At 32.2% G+C, this 26,267-nt stretch overlaps 1 protein-coding gene across 2 annotated transcripts; it reads left to right on the forward strand.

The window, feature by feature from the left end:
* Positions 1 to 25,872, forward strand: LOC113511337 (membrane alanyl aminopeptidase-like). 2 transcript variants are annotated; one of them, XM_052897597.1, is made up of 15 exons: positions 1 to 152; positions 4,392 to 4,815; positions 11,475 to 11,630; positions 12,609 to 12,923; positions 14,053 to 14,236; positions 14,780 to 15,021; positions 15,384 to 15,573; positions 16,160 to 16,346; positions 16,937 to 17,037; positions 17,915 to 18,091; positions 18,684 to 18,868; positions 19,855 to 20,022; positions 21,004 to 21,153; positions 21,872 to 21,941; positions 25,052 to 25,872. In XM_052897597.1, exons 2-15 carry the CDS (start codon positions 4,394 to 4,396, stop codon positions 25,256 to 25,258), a joined length of 2,754 nt encoding a protein of 917 aa, XP_052753557.1. In that variant the 5' UTR covers positions 1 to 152; positions 4,392 to 4,393; the 3' UTR covers positions 25,259 to 25,872. The 2 variants fall into 2 exon arrangements, with proteins under 2 accessions (XP_052753557.1, XP_052753559.1); XM_052897599.1 differs by having other exon boundaries at positions 21,016 to 21,153.
* The last annotated feature ends 395 nt before the right edge of the window (positions 25,873 to 26,267 follow it).

A 26,267-nucleotide genomic window follows, 5' to 3' on the forward strand; every position in this document is an offset into this window, starting at 1 on the left:
AGAAAAGTAAATTCTAACGATGATACTGATATCAAATACAAGTGCAAGACATTACTATTTGCTGAGATCTCTTATCTGAATTATCGCTACTTAAAACTGAAATCCACGAACATAGATCAACAGTGTTCAACATTCCGTCACAATAGCTCCAGGTGAGTTTATTTTAAACACATTTATTATATCTTATGTTTCGCTCATATTTATGTAATAGACTTAGATTATATAGATAGAGCATCGAGTCTCAAAAACGGGTTAACTTTTTGTCAGCTAATTGTCGAATTAGCTGACTCGTTTTTTTATCAGTGTTCTATATACTTACGCACATAATGTATCTTGACGTATCTATATTTAATTAAATAATAAATAAAATTAGTTTTTACGTATTAAAAAGATGCAAAAATTATAAAACAAAATAAATATATAGAAGTTATAAAGGAACCATTCATAACTATTTCTCAAGCAATATTGTATGAAAAGCTGACCTATTTTTCTAGAAGCATTTGTATGGAAACGCTCTATCTATATAATCTAAGATAATAGACTATCTTTTTCTCTTTCTATTAAACCTTCAGGAATATAATTGTGAAAGCTGCATTCCATTTGGAGCTATAGTTTTCGCAAGATGTCAGAACGACAAGACATAAACAAAGTTTTCAAAAAAATGTTTGGCCTCTCTTGATCTTATTAAGACGTCTCATATAAATGTTTCCTCAATATATTTCATGTACAGACATAATCTAGTTACAACTTCATTATATTAGTAAAAAGATTTTTAAATGAAAAGAACAATTTTTGTATTTTATAAATTCGTTTACAATCGATTTACGTATATTTAAATTTATAAGTTTACTACGTTTGAGTAATGAATCTTACCGCGTTATATGTTTATTGAATAATAATAAATAAATAATAAGTTTTTTTTGCAAAAACAATTTACCAATTAATCAATAATACTACTTATAAGCTCAAGTCCTTCCTCCAATTTTACAGCGACTCTCGTTATCAAATACATTTCAAATTCAATGAATAAATGAATGATTTATATTAAGTAATGTTAAAATAAGTTAAAACATGTTTCATTTACTGAAAATCTTTATGATAGGGACGATATGGCCAGAATGGGAGTGAATGCGGAAATGACTGGGGATAGAAAAGAATGGAAGAGGAAAACATATTACGCCGACCCCAAATAATAATTGGGAATTATTATTTATTCATTAGAGAGGAAGATGATGATGATGATTTACTGAAAATCTTCACTTCTCTTATTCCACTCTTCTTTATTTTGAACTTTAATAAACCTGTTCGATAAATAGAAATCCTGTCCATAAATAATATTTAATGACGGTTTTAAGTTTATAAATTAAAATATATTAATATCTGGATATATATAACAATTGTGACTAAAGTGTCTAAAATCAATGTACAATTTTTTTAATTTGTATTGTGTATATTTTTCTTTCGTGTATTGTCCGTGTAGGTCCTGGTATAGAATATACCACCTTTCTCTTTCCCGTGGGTGTCGTAAGAGACGACTAAGGGAGGGCGAGAGATGGGCAGTAGCGACTCTCTTAAAATATCTCAAAAGACTAACAACAGTTGCCAAGGAAATGCTGTTATGATGTGATGATATTTTTCTTTCGCTTATATATACAGACTTTGCACAAAAGTCGATTGCTTGGGTACCTCCGTCGCATTCGTGTTTCAACCGTGAAGCAGCTGTGTTTGAATGGTTGTGTTTCGGTTTGAAGGGTGGGATATGGCGTGAATTTACTGTGTACAGAGGAATAACACCTGAGTCCTCAGGAATGGCAACGCATGGGGGGTATCATGGGCGAAACAGTATACTCTGTTATGTCCACGGTACTGCTCATGTCTATAGGCGACGGTTACCACTTTCCATCAGGTGGACCGTTAGCTTGTTTGACATTCTAAGTTATATAAAATATATATATAAAAAAATATTTAGAAATAGCTAATTTATAGAAAAATATGTTTTATAAGTATAAATAAAACAAAAATTGATTACAATTGCATAACGATTACGTAATAAAAATAGTTATTTGCGATTATGTTTTAGTTGAAACTTCTGCAGCACAGATCATTACTAGCATGGATTCTATAAATGTCTCAGTTTATTCTCATTTACACTTTTCTTGCGTAATTCATTTTTTTTTATTAATTTATTTGTCTATTTATTTATTGGTATACCAATAGTATTACATATAGTTTGATATAATACAACACTTAATATAGGCATGATAACATATGCATAATTTTTTTATAAATGTACACATCATTGGCTATATAACAGTCATGCTATATGGAAATATTTAATTACTTAAATTATTAGTACTTGTTACAAGAGTACTATTGCAAGGAAGATACAGAAGATATTAGAATAGAAATCATTTATTCAAATAAACTTACATTGAAGCACTTTTGAAAAGTCATTACATTTTTTTTTAATCTACCGCTTTCTACCGCTATCTTATTTAGATTCACTCTTAGAATAGAATAGAATAGAAACATTTATTGCCATACAATTATAATATAAAATATAAATAACATATACAAAAAGTGTCCCACACGCGACAAAAGGAACCGGCTCAGCTGATGCTGTGAGTGTCCCAGCGCAATGTGAACAGCTGCACAGCGCTGGTTTTCAGCCAGTCCCTCTCTTAACAAAACAACCAAAGTGCAGGGCACCACTTTACATTACTTTTTACAAGAATTATTTCTCGATAATAATTAAAAAAAAAAATACCTTAGACACGTTCTAGGAAAACAATCCAACGTAATCACCTAGTCTCTATCATATCTCTCTATTACAGAAAAAATCTCTTATCTTTACAGCATAAAACAAATATAAGTCATTAGTCATTAGTCATTTATTCAAAAAACAATGTACATTGTGTCTGAAATAAGGGATAAACATACAAAAATCATTACATTAACCTGAATATTACAACCATCCAAACTATAATAATAACAATAAATTATATAATAAATAAATTCTGCAATAAACAGTGTCAACTTCATCGTAATATTTATATACATATGTCAAATTTATTTTTAATTATTTACATCAATCAACAGTACAGAAGTCATGTACGGAGTAGTAACATTTCTCCAATAAAAGGGGTCGTAATTTAATCTTAAAAGAATTGAGACTTGGTATAATTTTTAACTCGACAGGTAATTTATTAACTTCAAATGAATCATTTTCAGTATTGGTCTTAGCTATTCACGTGAAATAGATTTTTTTTTTTATTTTATACCATGGAGGTGGCAAACAAGTATACAACCATATATGCAGTATCCAGTCTGAAAATAAATGGTTATTGTAGCCTATGGACGCCTACAACACTAGGGGTATCACGTGCGCATTGCCGACCCTGAAGAAAACTTAATATACTTTTATTGAGTATATTAAGTTTATAAAGGGAGACTTTGTACAAAAGTCAATTGCTTGGGTACCTCTGTCCCATTTGTGTTTCAACCGTGAAGCAGTTGTGTTTGCATGGCTGTGATTCGGTTTGAAGGGTGGGATATGGCGTGAATTTACTGGGTAAAGAGGAATAACACCTTGATTCCTCAGGAATGGTAACACATGGGGGGTATCATGAGAGAAACGGTATACTCTGTTACGTCCATAGTCTATAGGTGACGGTTACCACTTTACATTAGGTGGACCGTCAGCTTATTTGCCATTCTAAGTTGTATAAAAAAAAAAAATTAAGAACGCCATACTGTCTTCTATAAGGAAAACTTCATTAAAAGAGTTAAAGAGTTTTTTTGGTATATCTTTTTCATTCTCCATCTCGCGTATTCAAAGAAACCAAATATTAAAATTTATACATTCACTGGTAATTTATTTTTGTCGTTTAAGGCGTTATTCATTAATTAAATAGATTGAATGTTATTTAACCTTTATGTTTTACTTCCCAATAAAGTTGTCTTACTTCTTAAATATATTTTTTATTAATTTACAACCATGATATAAGAAATAAGATATGGAAAGAACAACAATGATATAAATAGATAAAAAAAACATAGATATTACTATACACATAAACTCAACATAAAATATTTTCATCAAATTCTGATCTGCTATAATTATAACATGTAATGTTGTGCCAATGAATTCAAATAAATCTCTTAATAATAATCTTATACCGCGATATTAAAAGTAAATGTACTTGAAAGAAAAAAATATAATAAAAGTAAAAACAAACTAACAATATTTAGTTCTACTTTTGCTCAAACTGTGAATGAATTAATGATTAAAAACTCTTTTTGTGTAAACTGTGTACTATGTACTTTTTTTTTTATTATATTCGTATTACAATTATGTATTGTATACTTTAATGTTTTTTTTTTATTTGCAGCCATGGAGCGTCTACTGATTCTTTTCCTTTTCATCGGTGTTGCATTCTGTGACCCAAGTTACAGATTGAGCACACCAATAAAGCCATCTGCATACAATATTAGAATATCGCCAATCTTCGATAGCCCAGAACCTGTTGCCTTCGATGGTGAAGTTACTATTATCTTCAGAACTGACACGCCAATAAATCAGATCCAGCTGCACTCTTCAGATCTTAATTTCACGACTACCGATATAACGCTGACTCCATCTATAGCCATCACGTCTCTGAGCTTTAATGAGACCTTACAATTCGCTTTTATAAATCTAGCAAGTGATTTACAAGCGAACATTGATTATTCCTTGACAATCGTATACAGGGGGCCTGTCAGGACAGATCTGTATGGTTTCTACGGTGGCATTTATACGGAGAATGGCCAGAGAAAGTGAGTATTTTATTTATATTTTTATTCCTAATAACAGTCAATTATTTTAAATTACTTTAAAATTTATTTTTACTTTCAAAATTGATACTGCCCACCCCGCCAAGACGTAGCATGAAAATATAGATAAAAAATGTTAATAGTCAACTAAGTAATAGTAACATTATAAAAATTCTTGCATGATAATTAAGTGGCATTATTGCATTAAAAAGGAACCTTATTTGTACCGATTCAAGATACTTTTTAATAATACTGAGATTTAAAAATATTTTTATACTAAATGCGAAATTTGCATTTGAGAATCTCAAAATATACTAAGTTAAAAATTGATTTAACCGTAAATACACTTGACCCATATAACTGAAATATAAAGTGGAATTTTTTCGAATTGCAAAATTAAATATTTAGTCCAGTATATTGTAGTACTGTCATTATTTACCAGAGTGAGACTTTGTACATAAGTCGCATGCTTGGGTACCTCTGTCCCATTCGTGTTTCTACCGTGGAGCAGTTGTGTTTGCATGGCTGTGTTTCAGTTTGAAGGGTGGGATATGGCGTGAATTTAGTGGGTACAGAGGAATAACACCTGAGTCCTTAGCAATGGCAATGCATGGGGGGTATCATGGGCGAAACAGTATACTCTATTATGTCCATGGCACTGCTCATGTCTATAGGCGACGGTTACCACTTTCCATCAGGTGGGCCGTCAGCTTGTTTGCCATTCTAAGTAGTATAAAAATATATATTTAAAACGCTGATGATCCAAACAAAAGTAATAAACGTGACCTTTATACATTAATTATATTATAAAAAAATAACTGTATTGTATTGTAAAATCTTATTATACATATTTTATATTGGATACATCAAAAAGATTTAATATACAATAGTGGCTTTATCCCATAGAGTCAACATTCGAGAAGCTGAAAGAAAACTATGGAATGTTCTAGGGAAATAACCGTACAGTTAAAGATAAAACTCAATAATACCTAGTTACAAATTAAACATATAATAAAAAGTAACTGTATATACCTACATATATAAATAATAATAATAATACATAACAAAAACAATAATATAAGAATAGTATAACATTGACAATGTTAGAAATTACACTGGCTATATATTCACAACGAAGCACAATGCATAATTATTGCTGCTTCATAGTGTAAACACAGAACATACAAAATATATCCACTTGACACTGTTTATGTAATGATTTAGTAGAATTATACCTATCTACCTATTGATGGCTACATATCAAACATCACAATGACATTCTGAAGAAGCTCTCAGACGTAAATACTTATGATACGCTATAGATTGTGAAACAATTCCTGTCAATGTTATCAAGTATACTGCAAATTTCTGTTACGGGCTTGATATTTAAAATATATTGTTTCAATGAGTTGACATTTTCACGTGACATATTGTAAGTTATGATTACATAATATTATATTTTATGACTAGCGACCCGCCCCGGCTTCGCACGGGAACACGTTACATCACATTAGAAACCTCTAAAATTAGCAATGTTTCTCTAAAATATTATGCATGTATTAAACATATAAACCTTCCTCTTGAATCACTCTATCTATTAATGGAAACCGCTTCAAAATCCGTTGCGCAGTTTTAAAGATTTATGCATACATAGGGACGGACAGACAGCGACAGTGACTTTGTTTTATACTATGTAGTAATTTTGCCGTGTGATCCCGGCATAGAATAGGCCATCTCTTCCTTTCCCGTCGATGTCATAAGAGGCGACTAAGGGAATTTAATGGTCGAGAGATAGGCAGCAACGTCCCTCTTAAAACATTACCAAAGGTTAACTATGGTTGCTAATCCGCATGCGAATTACTGGCAAAATTCCCCTTATGAGAAAGGATTATGTTCAGCAGTGGATAGTTAACGTCTGATATATTAATGCTGATTTTATAATATAATTAAATCTATAACCAGAATAACATCTGTTAAAGAATTTAGGAACCTAATTAGAATTAGGAAGACTGAGGAATTAATGAGATTATGTAGGAAATTTATAAAATATAATTATAAAATACTAAAGAAGAATAAATAAGTGCTATATTATGTCTACTTCGTTAATATACTTTATTAATTTATCAGAGAGAGACTTTGTTTGCTTAGGTATTGGGCACCTCTGTCCTATTCGTGTTTCTATTGTAATATATTAGAAGTGGATTTTCCGAATTTATTTTTACACGTAGATAGTTATGAAGTAAACTCCCATTTAAATATAGATTACAGTGAAGCAGTACAAAACATAATTGCAGTCTTAGATAAATTACAGCATGAGTTATGATAAGAGAATAAATAACAAATGGAATTGTGGACATTTCGCTGTACAATGTAATCTACTGGTTTTAATAAGTTATATAACGTATAATATAATAAATACCATACTTTTTTGTATACCTTAATTATATCCACACTAAAAAAATTAATTATCGACACTAAAAAATAAAATTAGCCCTGTGGTCCCGGCATAGAATAGGCCACCCCATCCTTTCCCGTGGCTGTCGTAAAAGCCGACTAAAGCGAGCGATTAAGCGAGGGATGGGCAGCAGCGTCCCTTTAATAACATATCTAAAGCCTGACTGCGGTTGCCAATCCGCCTGTCGAGCGTGGCAACTATTGGTAAAACCCCTCTAGGGGTAGGCTAGTTTTCAGTACTGGACAGTTAGGCTAATATGATGAAGAAAATTAGAGAAATTTATAGTGATACTGAAATTTATTTACATAAAATATATATGTATATTATACACTTATAAAAAACAAATGGCGGTATTATCTTTAAAGCAATCTTTACCAGATACCCTTAGAAGAAGAGAAAGGAAAAAGACGGTAGCTATGTACACAAGTATATCTAACAAAAAAATGCTCGTGTTAAAAAATATATGCAAATAATTGTATGAATACCATACATAATACTCGTAGTAAATTGTAGTGGTCAAACATAATGGTACGATCAAAGTATTATAAATTATTCTTTTTTTCTTTTTATTACCAAATTGACCGTTCTATTTCCAATATAGCAACTATTAGCTGTGTCCCGTGATTTTACACACGTAAATACATAAAGTATCCTATGTACTAAGTAAGGATATAATTTACCTATGTTGGTACATATGCGTACATCTCTTCTAAGTAGTTCTTGACAGTGAAAGAGTAATAAATCTCTATCCATCCAACGTTTTATAGCATTTTATATGTGATTCTTTAAATTGATATATTTTTTTTATTTATGAACCTATTGAAATAAACACTTAATATTAAGTGGAACAAATCGAAATGCACTAATTAAAATTATAAATAATAAAAATACACTGGTTAAGCCGTTTCTGAGATTAGCTTGCATAACAATTAGACAAAATTTCTAAAAATAATGTTTGTTTTCGGTTTTGCGTTTACAAAGCTCCCCTGTAATAGTTTGTCTTATACATATTCCATGTACAGACAGCGACCAGTTACGATTTTATTATATGTATTGATTACAAACCTGTTGTCCTTGGTTTTAGAACCAGATCAATAGTATGATAAGACACGTAACTGTTATCGTGATATTGATATATTTTTTTTTGTGTTAGAAAATTCTGACAGACAATATAGATTATGATCTTTACTCATTGTAATAATAATTGTAACATCATCGTCATCATCATTTCAGCCATTATCTGTCCACAGCTGGACATGAACCTCCCCCGTGGACTGTAACATATAATGTAATAATTTGTGTTTTAAGAAATAGCAATGAGTAATATATTTAATTTCATTACCATTACATACAGTTTTTTTTTATACAACTTAGAATGGCAAACAAGCTGACGGCCCACCTGATGGAAAGTTATAACCGTCGCCTATAGACATGAGCAGTACCGTGGACGTAACTGTAGTATACTGTTTCGCCCATGATACCCCCCATGCGTTGCCATTCTTGAGGACTTAGATGTTATTCCTCTGTACCCTGTAAATTCACGCCATATCCCACCCTTCAAACCGAAACACAGTCATGCAAACACAACTGCTTCACGGTAGAGACACGAATGGGACAGAGGTACCCAAGCAATCGACTTTTGTACATTAAGAGGTTAAGAATCACACCAGCTCCTTAATACACTGGCTTTCTGTGTAGAAAGGTATCACCTAATATAGCAATATTAGAGGGAAACTGATTGTTAGCAATGGAGTTTGACAGCCCCATTGCTAGCAATATGTCCTATACCTCCCACGCGGAAGTCGACCTAATAGGGCATATTGCTATAAATCCTCCACTCTCCAATTCTTGTTGAATTCGTCACGATGGGCTAACTGGCCTGCTTCATCCTCACCTGTCATCCTTCACTGGTGCCCCGTCAGTGTATACCGATAGCACGGATGGTGTTACCATTCCATTATCATACATTAATATATATAGCAATATCTATTTATTTTAGTTAACTCAGTAACGAATATTCAATGTATCGAATATTATTGGGCGATATTGGATTGGGCGATGGAGTTTTTTCCGCTACAAATATTCAGAGGAATCTAACATATATTACCCATGCCTTAAGGAAGTTTAAATTTAAATATTCGAATTACTAGATACTTCAAAAATGAAACATAAACAAATAGGTAGATGTTTCTTATACGATTTACCAGCTAATGTTTGCAAAATGATTAGACTAACATATTTTCGTGTAAGACAAACATGAGTCTTGGATAAATATCATCAGTGAAAATAATTCGTTATCTCAAACGCTTTTAGTCGAGTTTTAGATTATTACTCATTCTTTTTCCTGTTGATCTTAGCTATACTTTTGTAACGTTATCTAAAACTGTAAGGTTTGCTTCTAGACAAATTATTTTCAAATTTACTAACGTAATATGAGTTTTAAAATTGTTCTATACTATTGTTATAAAGATATCCGCAAAACAACCAAAATAATCGACATAGCCCGAAGGATAAGCAAGCTGAAGTGGCAATGGGCTGGTTATATAACTCGAAGAACCGACAACCGATGGGGAAGAAAGGTTCTTGAGTGGCGACGACCCCCCACTAGATGGAGTGACGACATGATATGCATTGGCGGGAGTTAATGGATGCAGGTGGCTCGGGACCGTTCTTTATGGCAGTCTACGGGGGAGGCTTGTTGTCCGGCAGTGGACGGATGATCGTTGAATAATTACTCTTTATAACAATCATTATCATCATGATGATTGTTATAAAGGGGACATATTTGATTTTTTTTTTCTGCAATGAATAAATTCAAAAACTACTAAACCCATTTTAATAAAGCTACATTATCAGCAAGTAAAATACGTTATATATAATTTTCGAAAATTTGATCTATTCATGCGAAGTCGGGCCGGATCTTTAGTATTAAATACAGATAGATAGATAATTTATTTACACATAACAATACATATATACACATAATACACACATACACAGTAAAAAGAGTGAAAAACAAAAAAAAGCAAAATATATAAAACAACAATTTCCATCTTTCGTGCGTGTGCCATAGTAACACAAAATGGTCACAACTCAGTTTATGGTTTTGCCCTCAAAAGAGCAAAATACTGATATACTGTTGTGGCCAAGAGCCAGTCGCGAAATTCCTTATTACAGCAATAATAAATTACAGCAATTCTTAGACTTTATTTAACACAGCTGCGTTATGGTTTTCATATCAGATAACAAGATTGTACAAATAGTTCGTGAATCAGTATGGAAGTATACTAAAAAAAGAATTGGGTAGAATACGTTTTGTTTCACATATTAAAAAAAAACATAATCGCTTTTTTATAAAACAAATTATTAAAAAAAAAATAGCCAGTTTCAGTTGGAACAATGTATAAATCATAACAATACATCCAAACCTGTCTAGACATTCAAAAGTCATGATGGAATATAAGAACTCATATATAGACATGAATCCTAAAAATTTTACACTCCTTTTATGCGCAGTTGTGTAAAAATGCTTTTGTACAATTATTATAAGAAATAGGTAGCTATAAGTATATAAAACAAAAATAAAAATTAGATAATCATTTCTAGATAGTAAAAAAAAAACATGCACCAAATTTTAAATTGGATCTTCAGAATTATAATTGTGTATCGCATTCAAGCAGTTTTTATGTAACACTGGAACAAATGTACAGACAGGCAAACAGGCAAAAATTCTAAAACGTACTATTATGGAATATATTGTTCTTATCCAATATTATCACAATTATCTTCTACCAGAGGAAGACTTTGTACAAACGTCGATTGCTTGGGTACCTCTGTCCCATTCGTGTTTCAACCGTGAAACAGTTGTGTTTGCATGGCTGTGTTTCGGTTTGAAAGGTGGGATATGGCGCGAATTTACTGGGTACAGAGGAATAACACCTGAGTCCTCAGGAATGGCAACGCATGGGCGAAACAGTATACTCTGTTATGTCCATGGTACTGCTCATGTCTATAGGCGACGGTTACCACTTTCCATCAGGTGGACCGTCAGCTTGTTTGCCATTCTAAGTTGTATATAAAAAAAATGTTCAGGCATCGTCTAGGTACTTAGAATTTTATTACACGAGTAACAGTAAAAATATCAAAGTTACCATGGTATAAACAACGCATCCTTAAAGATATATCTAAACTGATTACGTAATTTCAGATGGGTGGGCGCAACACAAATGGAGCCGACACACGCAAGGCAGACATTCCCGTGCTTCGACGAGCCTCAATTAAAAGCTACCTTCACTATAGCATTAGATAGACCGGCAAATTACACAACTGTATCGAATATGAAGAGGGAAAGTACAACTGATCTGTAAGAATTATATTTATTTATTTACTCTATATTATCGTGTGGTACCAGCATCGAGTAGCCCACCGTTCCCTTTCCCGTGGGTGTCGTAAGAGGCGACTAAGGCGAGACGCTGCTATCCATAGCAGCGTCCCTCGTAAAATATAATTACCACATAGACATAAATATAATAATATAAATATAAACACTAACATAAACTAGAGGGAGACTTTGTACAAAAGTCGTTTACTTAGACACCTCTGTCCCATTCGTGTTTTTACCGTGAAGCAGTTGTTTGCATGGCTATGTTTTAGTTTGAAGGGTGGGATATGGCAGTGAATTTACAGGGTACAGAGGAATAATACCTAAGTCTTTAGAAATGGCAACGCATGGGGGGTATCATGGGCGAAACAGTATACTCTGTTATGTCCATGGTACTGCTCTATAGGTGACGGTTACCACTTTACATCAATGGGCCGTCAGCTTGTTTGCCATACTAAGCTGCATAAAAGAAAAATAACCCAAAAGCCTAACTGTGGTTGCCAATCCGCCTACCAAGCGTGACAACTAATGACAAAACCTGATGATGATGACGTCATTATCTAATGTTATAGTATTATGTACGATGATATATTATAGACATAGACATATAATTTTAAGTATATGTTCCAATAATTTTTTTAAAGTTAATTAAGACCTTTCTAACTTCTTAACACATTGTTAATGAGTTTTCATTATTTTCGCATTATCTTTTGATTTTATGACAATATGACAACCAGTCTTTGGAATCAACTTCCAGCAGCAGTATTTCCGAACCGATACGACAACATAACCATTAAGAAAAGAGCATATTCCTTTTTAAAAGGCCGGCAGCGCACCTGCAATGCCGTTAATGTTGTGGGTGATCATGGGTGGCGGTAGTCACTTACCACCAGGTGAGCCGCATGCTCGTTTGCCCCCTGTGTTGTAAAAAAAATATATATATTTTTGTTTTTGTTTCAGGCCAAATGGTTATCAAAGAGACTTGTATTACCCAACACCGATCATGTCTACATATCTAGTAGCATTTGCAGTGTCACAATTCGTTCTCGCAAATCAATCACCCAATCCTAGTCGATCTGTCGGTATTTATGTAAGACCAGACGCCGCCAATCAAACTGATTTTACATACGAGTTTGCCGTAAAAGTTGTTGATAGGCTGGGTGAATATTTCAATGTAGATTACTTCGCAACAAATCCAAATCTGAAATTGGATCATATAGGCTTACCTGATTTCAATGCTGGGGCAATGGAGAACTGGGGTTTAGTAACATACAGGTTTGTTTATTATTGAATGTAACATACCTTTTCCCATGTAATATTTTCAAAGTTTTTGATAGAATACTGCTACATTTTAGATACACTATCAGAACTTCATCTTCCGGTTTGTAGACTGATTTTCTTTATTAAAGAAGTTTTGACGTAGATTGCACAAAGTCGAAATCTCAGCAATAAAGAAGCAAGTATGTAGGTACTATTTACGTGCAAAAATTTTTCATCGCATCAAGTCCCGATAGTGTATTTAAAATATATTTGAAAAATGCGAAAGTTTAAAATACTGAGGTGAGTTTTCACTCTCACTTTTTTGTATTCTACAATTTTGTTTTTACAAAAGGCAACACATTCTTTAATGATAGATAGATAGATACATACTCTTTATTATTTCCTCCATAAGATTACAATAGTTAACTTATTATAAATACAAACAATTACAATAAAAATATTACACTGAGAAAACAATGGGTAGCCAAAGGCTCGCTAAGAGCTCATAATAGTTGAGCTCCATAATAGTTTAATAAAGGTATATTATTTAGAAATATATAAAAAAGAAACAAGGATTGTCAGCGATTATATAAGTGCTAAAAATCCTGTCCCTAATACTATAATAACTACAGAAGGAATACACAAAAAATATTTTTTAATCCATTTATTTTAGCAAAGATAATATTATTTTCTAACTAGCTTTTTGCGCGTTCATTCGTACAAGAGGATTTTAAAAGTAGGAAATCCAATTAAATATATTACTTTTAAATAAAGAAAGAAGATAAAACGCATAACAGATTTTAAGTTAAACCTTCAGGAACACAATTGAGAAAACCACATCCAATTTGGAACAGTGATTTAAACATACAGACCGATACTAATGCATTGCGGTTTGCTCCACTTAAAATTTAGTGTTTGTTTTATTTCAATCGGTTCATAAATAATAAAAGTTATATTAATATAAAGAATTACATATAAAATGCTATAAAATAACCGATCAGTTGAATTGGCTGATTTTTTTTTTATGTATATGTATTGATTTTCGAAAATTCTGTCTTCTCACACTAAGCCTGTTTGGATCGCTAGTTTTAAATAATATCATAGAATCGGTATTTATTTTAATGTTTACAAAAACTATTTACAGAGAATCTCTAGTCCTTTATATACCTGAAGATTCGTCAGCTTATTACAAATACAGAGTGGCACAAATTGTTGCCCATGAAACCACTCATATGTGGTTTGGAAACCTTGTCACTTGCCACTGGTGGAGCGATGCCTGGCTTAATGAAGGATTTGCCAATTATTTCCAGGACTACATTACTTCTTTGGTCAGTATTAGTTTCGGAATACATACCAGCTATTAGTTATAAATTGGTATTAATTATATTCTGATGCATCTTCTTGTCTATGTTAAATTGTTTTTTTGTTATATATTAAAAAAAGTAAAAATATATATCATACTAGATATAGCTCAGATAAATAGTTTTCATGATTTAAAACATTAAATCTTACTCACCGAAAAAAAATGTATTGCTAGTATGTGCGAATGTGTATGTGTGTGCATGTGTATGTGTGTGCATGTGTATGTGTGTGCATGTGTATGTGCGTGTGCGTGTGTGCGCGCACGCGAGCACGCCTGTGTGTGTGTGTGTGTGTGTGTGTGTGTGTGTGTGTGTGTGTGCGTGTGTATGTGTGTGTATAAGTGCAGTTTTGTCTGCCATTATTTGTGCCTGCGTCAGATGCATGTTGTTCTTCCTATCATATATGCTTCTCTCTTAGAATGCGATATTTGTAATTTTTATTATTAAATATTTAATAATTTGTATTATTAAATAAGTGTATTTTATCTTTTTATGAATTTTTAATTGCAGATAGAGCCAGAAATAAGATCAGACAACATACTTGTAACCGGCTCAGTGTACAGTGCATACAACGCTGATGAATCCCCGTCCGCTACACCCATCTCCAACCCAAACGTGTACACGCCATCACAGATCAGCGGTAACTTCGGTACCATTACATATCAGAAAGGTGGTTCTGTTATTCGTATGATGCATCACCTGATCGGCGACGAGGCATTTAGGGCGGGACTGAATAGTTATTTAACGAATTCGTGAGTAATTTTATATATAATACTGAATGCTTTTTTTGTCTTTCGAAAAAATTGTGTTATTAAGGATTTTATAGGACCAATCTGTAACTACATCCTTCTAAGACAAAAAAAAATATTAATCCAAATCGGTTTAGAAATAACATAGTTTTATGAGGTAATAAACGTAAAACAATACATTCGAATTGAGAATCTACTTCTTTTTTAATTCGATCAAAAAGAATTTAATTCGGAATGACCGATAGAATTATAAAAAAATTACTATTAAAATTTTTTTATTTTCTTGCATAATAATTATTTTTTCTTTAATTTTTATTAAATGCAAAGGTGGTATCAAATTTTCTCATTTCAAAATATAATTGCAGGAGACTAAGCTCCGGTTACCCAGAGCAATTGTATGCGGGTTTGAATACTGGAGTACAGACGTACGACTCTTTGGCTGCGTACCCTGGCTTCAACATTAGCGGCGTCATGGGTTCGTGGATTAGTCAGCCAGGCCATCCTGTTTTGGAAGTGAACGTTGATTATGCAAACAAAACCGCTACCTTAACTCAGGTATCTTTTTTTAATATGAATTTTTTATCACCTCACAACAGATCGCTATAGCAATCTTGCCATATTGTAAACAGTTTTCTCTAGGAGTACCTTATATACATGTTACTCATATTTTTGCATAGCTGTGTTCGTATCGCTGCATTCAGCCTTAAAGTTATTATTATATAACAACACCATGAGTGGCATGTTGCTATTTCTGATGACTAAGATATATAGTTGTCCTGTAAATTCTAGTCTATCACAACGAAACATAGCCATGTAAACACAGTCCCTACGTAGTAGAAATAACTTAGCAAAAACATTTTGGGGTCATTGCACGCATTCATATAGCTTACTTCTGCAGCTGAAAATCAGTGCTTTACTTTTAAGCAAAACTATCACTGAGCTGCAGCCTATTTGGGACACTGCGACATACATGGCGAAAACATATTTTTGTATTATATCTTTTGTTTTATTTTTATAATTATATAATCCATTTGATTGTATGAATTCAGTTGTTAATGGCTCAAATAAAGTGTTTATCTAACTATCTAAATTATATTGTATAATATTTTTATTACAAATTTTTCCATGTTTTTTATTTCAGAGGCGCTTCTACTCGAACTCAAGTCATCAGTCAGATGAAATATACCAAATCCCTATAACTTACACGATCAGTGATTCGATAGATTTCACAAATACTAAACCAGCTTTCATATTGGGTGATAGAAGTATCCAAATTGATTTAAACATAACAGAAAACTCTTGGGTTTTGTTCAATATCCAAGAAACAGGTATGTGAGTTTTTATTTCTAGTTTACCTGGAGTAGTTACTACGTAGGTACAATGTTTCACGAAAATTTTTAAGGATTTTGTCCTGGTATTCTGGTTTTCTAGCCTGGAAATGTAGACAGTCTGACTTTTAAAACTTTGCAAGCTATGTAAATTTATATATGTTTTTTTATACCATGAAGGTGATCAATAAGCATTCAGCCCATCTGATGGTAAACGGTCACTGTACCAACAATCTGTTTTACTAATAGTTGCCACGCTTGGCAGACGGGTTGACAATCGCAGTTAGGCTTTGGTGGTTTGTTTCAAGATGGACGCTGCTGCCCATCCCTCGACCATAAAATTGCCTTAGTCGCCTCTTACGATACCCGCGAGAGAGAAAAGGGTGGCCCATTTTATATCGAGACCATGAATGCAAATATATAGATGTAATAAAAAAAATACTTACAATGAAATTTTTTTTTATACAACTTAAAATGGCAAACAAGCTGACGGCCCACCTGATGGAAAGTGGTAACTCTGTAAACTCTAATTCCTTTAAATATCAAATAGATAATATTATTAATAAAGTAAATTAATAATTGTATTGCAGGTTTATACCGAGTTAATTACGACGACGCGTCATGGAATAGAATTGCAAATGCATTGAAAGGCGAAGATAGACTCAAAATCCATAATCTAAATAGAGCTAAGGTATGTTTATCTAATATATATAATAACGAAAACATTTAAAAAAAGGTTCTTGCTCTCTCCTACTTGCTGTGCCCAACAGGGTCCACAATTGAAGTTGAAATGTTATCTACCAACCATGTTATGGAATGCAATAAGAAATGAATAAAAAAAAAAAAATACAGAAAAAAAATATCAATCGTAAACTATTAGTTTCTAGTATTGATATTATATGATTGTTTGTTTTTTTTTTGATACAACTTAGAATGGCAAACAAGCTGACGGCCCGCCTGATGAAACGTGGTAACCGTCGTCTATATACATGAGCAGTACTATGGACATAACAGAGTATACTGTTTTACCCATGATACTTCCTATGCGGTGCCATTCCTGAAGATTCAAATGTTATTCTTCCGTACCTTGTAAATTTACTGCTACATTCCACCCTTCAAACCGAAACGCAGCCATGCAAACACAATTGCTTCACGGTCAAAATACGAATGGGACAGAATTTTCCAAGCAAACGACTTTTGTACAAAATCTTCCTTTGTTACTCAATCAAATTTAAATGGCTAAACGAATTTGAATGAAATTTGGTATTTGGTTAGGTTTTATCCTCATTTAATACATAGCATACTTCATATACTGGTTCACATGGTTTCCAGAGGGAACCACGTGGAGGTCGACCTCACAGGGCATATAGCTAGCAATGAATATCGCTTGGAATTCAATATGATAGTTTCCAGGAGGTACCACTAAAAGGCCGACTTGGCTGGGTATATTTCTGGCAATAGTGTTCTTAGTCTCCATTACTAACAATTTCTTCCCCCCCTCTCCGGGCGTGCCATGTTAACGTAGACAAGATTGTCTATCAAGTTGATATGCACATTTCTTGTTTCAGATCGTCAATGATTTGTTCGCATTCTATTTTGCTGATGAGATACCGTTTGAAAGGTTGTATAGCGTTATAGAATATCTCGCATTGGAGGATGATTACTCAGTGTGGTTGGCAGCTCTTAGTGGTTTAAAGAAGCTGAGAAGTCGCTACTTGGGATCTGATGTGTTGGGCGATCTTGAGGTAAGTATTTTTTTATATGAGTTTTCTCGACTAAATTACATGTAAGTTAAACTGGTAGTTATTACTTTAAAAAATAAAGATTGTTAGGGCACCTGATGAAATTTGAATTTCATAAGGAGTACTAAAAAAAAATATGATTTACTTATTTTATTATACGTAAAGAATATTCAGTGCAATATAAATAGTTATGAATACAAATGTTTGTAATGACGGTAATCGAATCTGTGACGGAAGATAAGATGTGTTAAGACACTATACCACTAAGGTACTGCTTGCCATCGACAGGGAGTTCACCCTCATACCTTACAGTCTAAATGGTCGCGTACAACGCGGTTTCAGAGATGTTTTCTCCCACGAACACTCAGGTCATGGAATGAGCTTCCTGCCGAGGTTTTCCCAAGAGACTACAGCATGGGGTTCTTCAAAAGGGGGACAAAGAGGTTTCTTTAGGGTCGGCAACGCGCGCGTTATACCTCTGGTAATGCAGGCGTTCATAGGCTACGGTAACCGGTTACCATCAGGTGGGCCGTATGCTTAATTGCCACCTCAGTGGTATAAAAAAAAAGGTTTAACTGCATATTTATTGTTACAGAGAACTGCATTACAGTTGGCTCGTCATGCAATTAATGAATTAGGTTACCATCCGAGGGAGACTGACGATTTTGAATCGCTTAGAAATCGCTTGGAATTATTGGAATTCGCTTGCGATGTCGGCGATGCCGAGTGCATACAGCACACTGTGGCTCTATTCAGAGGTTTGGTCGACAATAACGTAGAGTGAGTTCCGTTAGATATTTTTTTATCATTATTTTAGTAGTATTATTATGGGATATTACAGTGAAATTATAGGGGGCAAAGGCATGACACATTAGGCCTTAGAAATGGCAACATATAAGGGATATCACAGGTTTTACAGTATATTCTATGATGCCCATGATGCTGTTCATGTTTATAGGCAACCATGCCACTTTTCATTACGTGGTCCATCAGGATGAAAGAAAAATGTACTATACCATAAAATTTCATATTATATTAATATTTATTACTATTTTTATCTACATAAGTATATTCAACTATAAATACAAAGTTTATGTACAAATTAAAAAGAAATGACCCACTGTCCAGTGTTTAAATATATTATTCAATTTTATTATTTGGTGGCAATATAAAATTTTGCTATAAAAAAATCATATTAGTCGCTTTGCAATAAGAAAAAGTGATTTATTACGTCATACAAAATAACATGGAATCAGTATGGGAGTAAATCCTATCTCAGTAGATAGAGAAATATCAAATCTAATTCAGATTAAGCTACGAGTAAAACATAGAGTAACAAAAACGTAGAGCGTAGACATCAGGCGAGTAGACGGTCGTAAAACTAAAAGCCGAAATCTTAATAATATGGACAAAAACATATTATGCCGACCCCAAATATTAGGGACAAGAGCAGTAAGATAATGATGGATACAGTAACATAGACAAAAAGTACATACTGATTAAGGACTTGCAAGTCCTGATATAGAATGGACCACCCCATCTTTTATTGTGGCTATCGTAAGAGATGAATAAGGGAATTTAATGGTCGAGGAATAGGCAGTAGCCTAAATGCAGTTGTCGACTTGCCTGCCAAGCGTGGCAACTACTGGAATAAAAGCCCTATACTCGTATGGGGGATATCTATGTTTAGTAGTGGATAGTTCGCGTCTGATAATGAATTGAGGATTTTTTTTAACATCGTTAATTGTACTTTTTAAAATATTTAGGGTACCAGCCAGTATTAGATCAGTGGTATACTGTAACGGACTCCGCCAAGGTGTCGCTGGAGATTATGATTACCTTTGGAATCGAATGCTCACCACAAACGTGGCGAATGAGGAACGGACCATCTTAGATGTACTTGGGTGTACATCAAACAAAGAAAAAATTGTAAGGTTGGTAACATTAACTAATCTATGCAAAAAAAAAAAATCAAATTTCCAAATATGAAACGGATTATTTTAGAACGGTTTTATCTATTTGGCTATTTTTTTTTATTTGTAATTAACAAAAAAAGGTTTGTATTAAAAATATTGTTCAGTGATCTACCCGCTGACATTATTGCTCCTTTTCACTTTGGGTTTGTTGGAAGAGAACTCTTTTAGAGTTAAGCTTGCCTTTGTGTAATTGATTACCTATGTCATATTTTTATGAATAATTAATATGTACAGTGAAGTATTAAAAAAATAAAAAAAAAAATAAAAAATCGTAGAAACAAGTAAAACAAGATTTTTAATCTTGGTATTTGTCTAATTTTTTTCTCTAATTAACGCGTACAAAGCCGGATGGATAATTTATGGATAGAGAAAATTTATTATAGGACAAATTTTCAGACAAAGTACTAGGATAGTAGATTCGTGCAGGAATGTAACTACATACTTGCTATGTAACTATAATAAATGTTGTTTTCAAATTGACAAATAGGCAACGCGCACGTGAAACCCCTAGAGTTGCAGGCTTCCATAGGCTACAGTGACTGTTTACCATCAGAGGGGCTGTATGTTTGTTTACTACCTTCATGGTATAAAAAAAATAGTGATATCCTATTCTTTTGACAGCCAGTGGAATTTGGAAATAGTACAAAAACGTTGTGTCCAAATTTATCTGGTTTTTTCCACTTATTTCTCCTATACCACGTTATGAATTTTGATATGGATTTTACTGTTATTTAGTTTTTTTTTTATATTAAAGATCGTTAATTTTGCAAATCTGAGATAGATCGCTAGTAATTTATATATTTTATAATTATAATTTTAGCATAAATTATCCATACATTTTACGTGCATATTCTTGGAGATTTCTACTTAAAATTATTTGAATAAAACATGTGCCCATTGTACCTTGTTAAAATTTTCTTGTTACATTAATATTGACAGTAATATTTTCAGCTATCTCACATCAGTGCTTGAAGAAGACAGAAAGATTAAAACTCAAGATCTTTCAACTCCTCTATCGAGTGTACTGAGGACGTACAGTAATTTAGAGACTGTTTTAGAAGCGTTCAGTTGTTCCGAATGGAGACCGGGGTGAGTTAAGAAATATGATTTATTTCTGGCATTTATAGTTTTTTTTTTTATTTATTTAGGTTCTCCAACAATTGTTTCTACAAGATAGTGTAAATATTGATACAATTATGGAACTAAATGTAACAATTTTAACAGGCAAACACAGCATATATCGATACTAACAATTGGCACTGAGAAAACAAATATATACATCTTACAACTATTATTAAATGTTTAACAACTAAAGCCACCATATCTATAAGCAGATTCAGCAACACTAGTCTTTTCATACATACATTTATAGACATTTCGTACAAAAGCATTTGAACTAAAATTAATATCGACCTGGTCACTACAGTTATTTATAAACTTAAATAAAAAAAAAAAATATTCGTACTAATATCTTACAATATAAAGCATGCCTTAAAAAATATATTTATAAAAATAAGTTGATTTTTAACATATGCCAGTTATAAGAATTAAAACACCAATGTTCCAAATAAAAAAAATCAATAAAAAAAAAGTTTTTTTGACTCTCTATCTGAAAGCGATATTAGATGGGTCGAAATTCTCCTTTACAAGTTATTTTAAAATCACTTCATTATCATACAAGCATGTAATAAGCGTCACATTCAACCGTAGCAGATATTTATTCTTAATCTATGCATTAAATTGACTGTTACTGTCCGCGTACAACTAATGAAAATATATTTTTTTTATTATTTTTTTTCTATTTCAGATACAGCTTGCTCAATTCTGTTATATCCACTATTGCAAACGCTTTGCGTACTGACAGCGACTTCGAGAAGGTGAGTTTGTATGGGATACATTATTTTATTAGAATTTTGGAAAGCGACATTTAAAATCATAACTTTAAAATTACCAAAAACTTTTATATTAATTTTATAATGAAAAAAAAAAAACTCAAAATGGCCACTTCTAACGTTATACTGATGTTTTCATGCTTACAAGGCCGATTACGTGGCATGGTAAGTCCAGTATAAATAGATTATACTAGCTTTTATCCGCAACTTTGTACGCATGAATTTTGGGAATAGATTACTGGTAGGTACATCTAGATGACGTATAAAGATGATATACTACTGTGAAAACCGTACTCAATTTGGTTTAGTCGTTTTTGCGTGATGTCGGAGCAAATATACATACGAGTATAGACAGAGAGACAGACAAAATGTTTAAAAATTATTCTGTTGCTCTTATTGAAACCTCTCAAATAATGTTTTCTTAAATATCTCACATATACAGATATATTACAAATTTATTATATATATTTAACTGACTTCAAAATATAGAAGTTCTTAGTTTGTGTGTGTGTGTGTATATCTATATCTTATAATTCCATCAGTTGTAAATCGATTTTAAAAATTCTTATTTTATTTGAAAGTATATATCCTCAGATTGGTCTCATAGATATTGTATCAAAATCGGTTCAGCAGTTTAGGGTTTAAATCAAAATAACTAATTTTGCCATAATTGAATTAGTTTTTTTTATGTGATGCCTCAGAAATATTAAACATTTATGAGTTTCGGTACCAATTTACCATCTGGTGGATCGTATGCTTGATCGATATACATAGTTGCACAAAAAATATAAATAAAAATGAGAGAGAAAATGTTCTTGATGAAAATCATTAGTTACTATAAAAACAACTATGTCAAACATTCGAAACTGTGAACTACAAATGGCGTTAAGTATATTCTAAATCGGAATGAGTTTAATTTTGAACGCGATGGTATCTCATCTCAAATTAGTATCAGATTAACACAACATGTTTTAAACGTTTATTTATATCCAACTCCCGAACACTGCACCGAGCGTAATATTTTTTATATGCACCAAAATCTCAGATCTTAAACTACATAGCGAAAACATATTTTCATATTTTATCTTTTGTTTATATTTAAAAAAAAAAAGTGTATTTAATTTGATTGTATGAACTCATTTATTAATTTATGTGTGTCATAAATGGCTCAAAATAAAGTGTTTCTCTATCTATCTATCTATAAACAATCGTCTTCTTGTATTTCCTTAAAATGTTACATTCTTAAGTGAAAAAAGAAAGAAAATGCTTTTTAAATAGTTGATTGACAAATAAAATAAAACAGAGATAATAATATTAGTTTGCAACAACTAGTTGTCAAAGTAGCCAGCAATCAGCATTATGCCATGGCAGTTTATTTACTGCAACAGCGCTGTTATTGTGTGTAAGCCACACAGTGACTTTATTTACAGTTTTAAAACAATAATGAAAAAAAAATAAACGATATATAGATACTCTTTATTGTTTCTTCAAAAGATTACAATAGTAAATTTATTATAGCTATAATCAATTAAAAGAAATAAAAAAAATACACAAATACAAAAAAAAAAACAGTACATACAAAATAATAATCCATATAATATATAAATAAACAGTAGTCAGAAAGACAAGAAAAATACCAATATATACAAGTACGATCGCTAGCAGACCAATGAATTAAATTACATTTTCTCAAACATGCTTGAAAATGTAAGCTGTTGTATTGCTGAAGGTTTAATGTAAAATCTGGTATATGTTTTATTTTGATATACACTCTAAAAGCTTTAACTTCTGAACATGTTTTTCGTACTTCCGAAATACAGGCGAACGAAGTAGCGGGCTAACACTAGTGCTAAATAAAAACTAACAAAATAAAAAAATATATATCGATAGTTGTATAGTATGATAACAAATAGTTGGTTCTATATTTATGAAGACTGATTAAAAAAGATTATAAGCCAGATATTCTAAATTTCTACGCTAGCTAATAGACGGAGTAGTACACCGCAATATGTATATATTGCCGTATCAGTATGTATATATTAGTTCAATAACGGATATATTAAATAGCGGTTATCCAATATATAATATCGAAATAAGGCACTCGGTCGAAATGAACATAGATATCCGACTGATATAGGTGATGTTGAAATGGTTGATGACCTTTCTGCCGCCGTCAATATCCAGTGGAATATCCAATATATAGATATTGGAGTACTATCTAACAATTTGTTAGTCAATGTCCTAGTGACCTATAAATTTTTTAATCCTTTATCAACCGATGGCTGGTCATTAACGACCCATCGAAACACCACAAACAAAGGGATTGTGGCACTTGTAATGAATGTGTGCACAGTGTCATGGTGTGTTTGAATGGACATTCGGGTTAGTTTGACATCGCAATTAGTGGGAGAGTGTCGGGAAAAGATTATTACTTGGGCAGGGTTGCCATTCAATTTAGTATAATAAAAATTAAACACTAAATAAATAAATAAATACTTACAAAAAGTTAGACATTAAAAAATGTTGAAATATTTTAGAAATATTTATAATACTTTTATTGTATGCTTTATAAACACTTATATAAAAAATATGTAATTTTTATATAAGTTTTTCTTTTATACCACTTAGAATGGCAAACAAGCTGACGGCCCACCTGATGGAAAGTGGTAACCGTCGCCTATACACATGAGCAGTACCATGGACATAACAAAGTATACTGTTTCGCCCATGATACCCCCCATACGTTGCCATTCCTGAGGATTCAGATGTTATTCCTCTGTACCCTGTAAATTCACGCCATATCCCACCACCCTTCAAACCGAAACACAGCCATGCAAACACAGCTGCTTCATGTTTATAAACAGGAAAGTAGCCACTCTTAATGCAGATTTGAGACAATATCTGTGTATTTATTTATTTATTTATTCTTTATTGCACAATAAAATTTTGTACAGTAGTCGAGCTTAATGGCCTTAACATTCTCTAACCGTTAACCATTAGGTAAAAACTGAAAGTGTATAAAGGACAGTGGTGGTAAAAAAGATGTGTCATAATTATTGTAACATTGTGTGCCTAATAATATTCCTGTTTTCCAGTTCGAAGAGCGGCTACAGAGTACAGGCTGTCAGGAAAGCGAGATAAACAGTGGGCGGAATGCTGTGAACAGTATAAAAACAACATTGGAATGGGCTGATGACCACAAGAACGAGATTTTGGCACAATTAAGAAACAAAGGAATTACTACGTTGCCATCTTACATTTTGCTTATTGCTATTTCAGCTCTGGCAACACTTTTTGTCTAAGTCAAAGTACTAATATGGAAAAATTACTAAATACCTATTTGTAATATATATAATACATTAAATGTATTATTTTGGAATCCTAAAATATGATAACTTTACCAGAATGCCAGTTTATGATTATTATATTTATTTTTATTAACATTTTATTTTTTAATCGTAAAATAATGTTAATTCTTTACTTACTTTAATAATTAAAAATATATTGTAAATAAATTAAAATATTTTATTTGTATAAATGTAAATTAAGCAAATATCTATTACACTATATTTATTTTTATATATGTTATATATGCATATTTTATCTTTGATATTTATTTATTTATATCTCTATAATATATGTAATATTATTGAGTAGATATATTTTAATTATTAAAAATTAGTGTTAAAATATTTATTATATGTAAATGGCGTTTATAATATGTAAATATTGTATATACTAACTAACTAACTGACTAAGTAATATATATCTTGTACAAATGTTAACTAAGAGATCCTCTGCCACTTTGTAATTAATACAGTCCGCTATTTATTTTAATAGCATAAATACGTAGATATATTAAATTTAGGTCCTTTAAATTAAACAGAATAAAGTAAGTAATGATTTACAAAATGTATTTTCATTGGTATTATTATTTTAGTAATAATGAGTATTATGAGCAAATGTGCTAAACACCTTTAAATTAAGGTGGGATATATATGTATATATATATTCATATATATATGTACCCCCATGCGTTGCCTGAGGGCATCATGGGCGAAACAGTATACTCTGTTATGTCCATGGTACTGCTCATGTCTATAGGCGACGGTAACCACTTTCCATCAGGTGGGCCGTCAGCTTGTTTGCCATTCTAAGTTGTATAAAAAAAAATTAATTAAAATTACATAAGCAGCGGATTAGTTCGAACGAATATCGATACGCGAGATTTCAATTATATATTAAAATCTCGTGTAACGCATTTGTGTATTAAATCTAATTCACCGTATGATCCCGGCATAGAATAGACCA

The sequence above is a fragment of the Galleria mellonella genome, unplaced genomic scaffold (genome assembly GCF_026898425.1).
Source record: "Galleria mellonella isolate WM207_F2 unplaced genomic scaffold, CSIRO_AGI_GalMel_v1 utg37, whole genome shotgun sequence".
Classification (NCBI taxonomy): domain Eukaryota; kingdom Metazoa; phylum Arthropoda; class Insecta; order Lepidoptera; family Pyralidae; genus Galleria; species Galleria mellonella.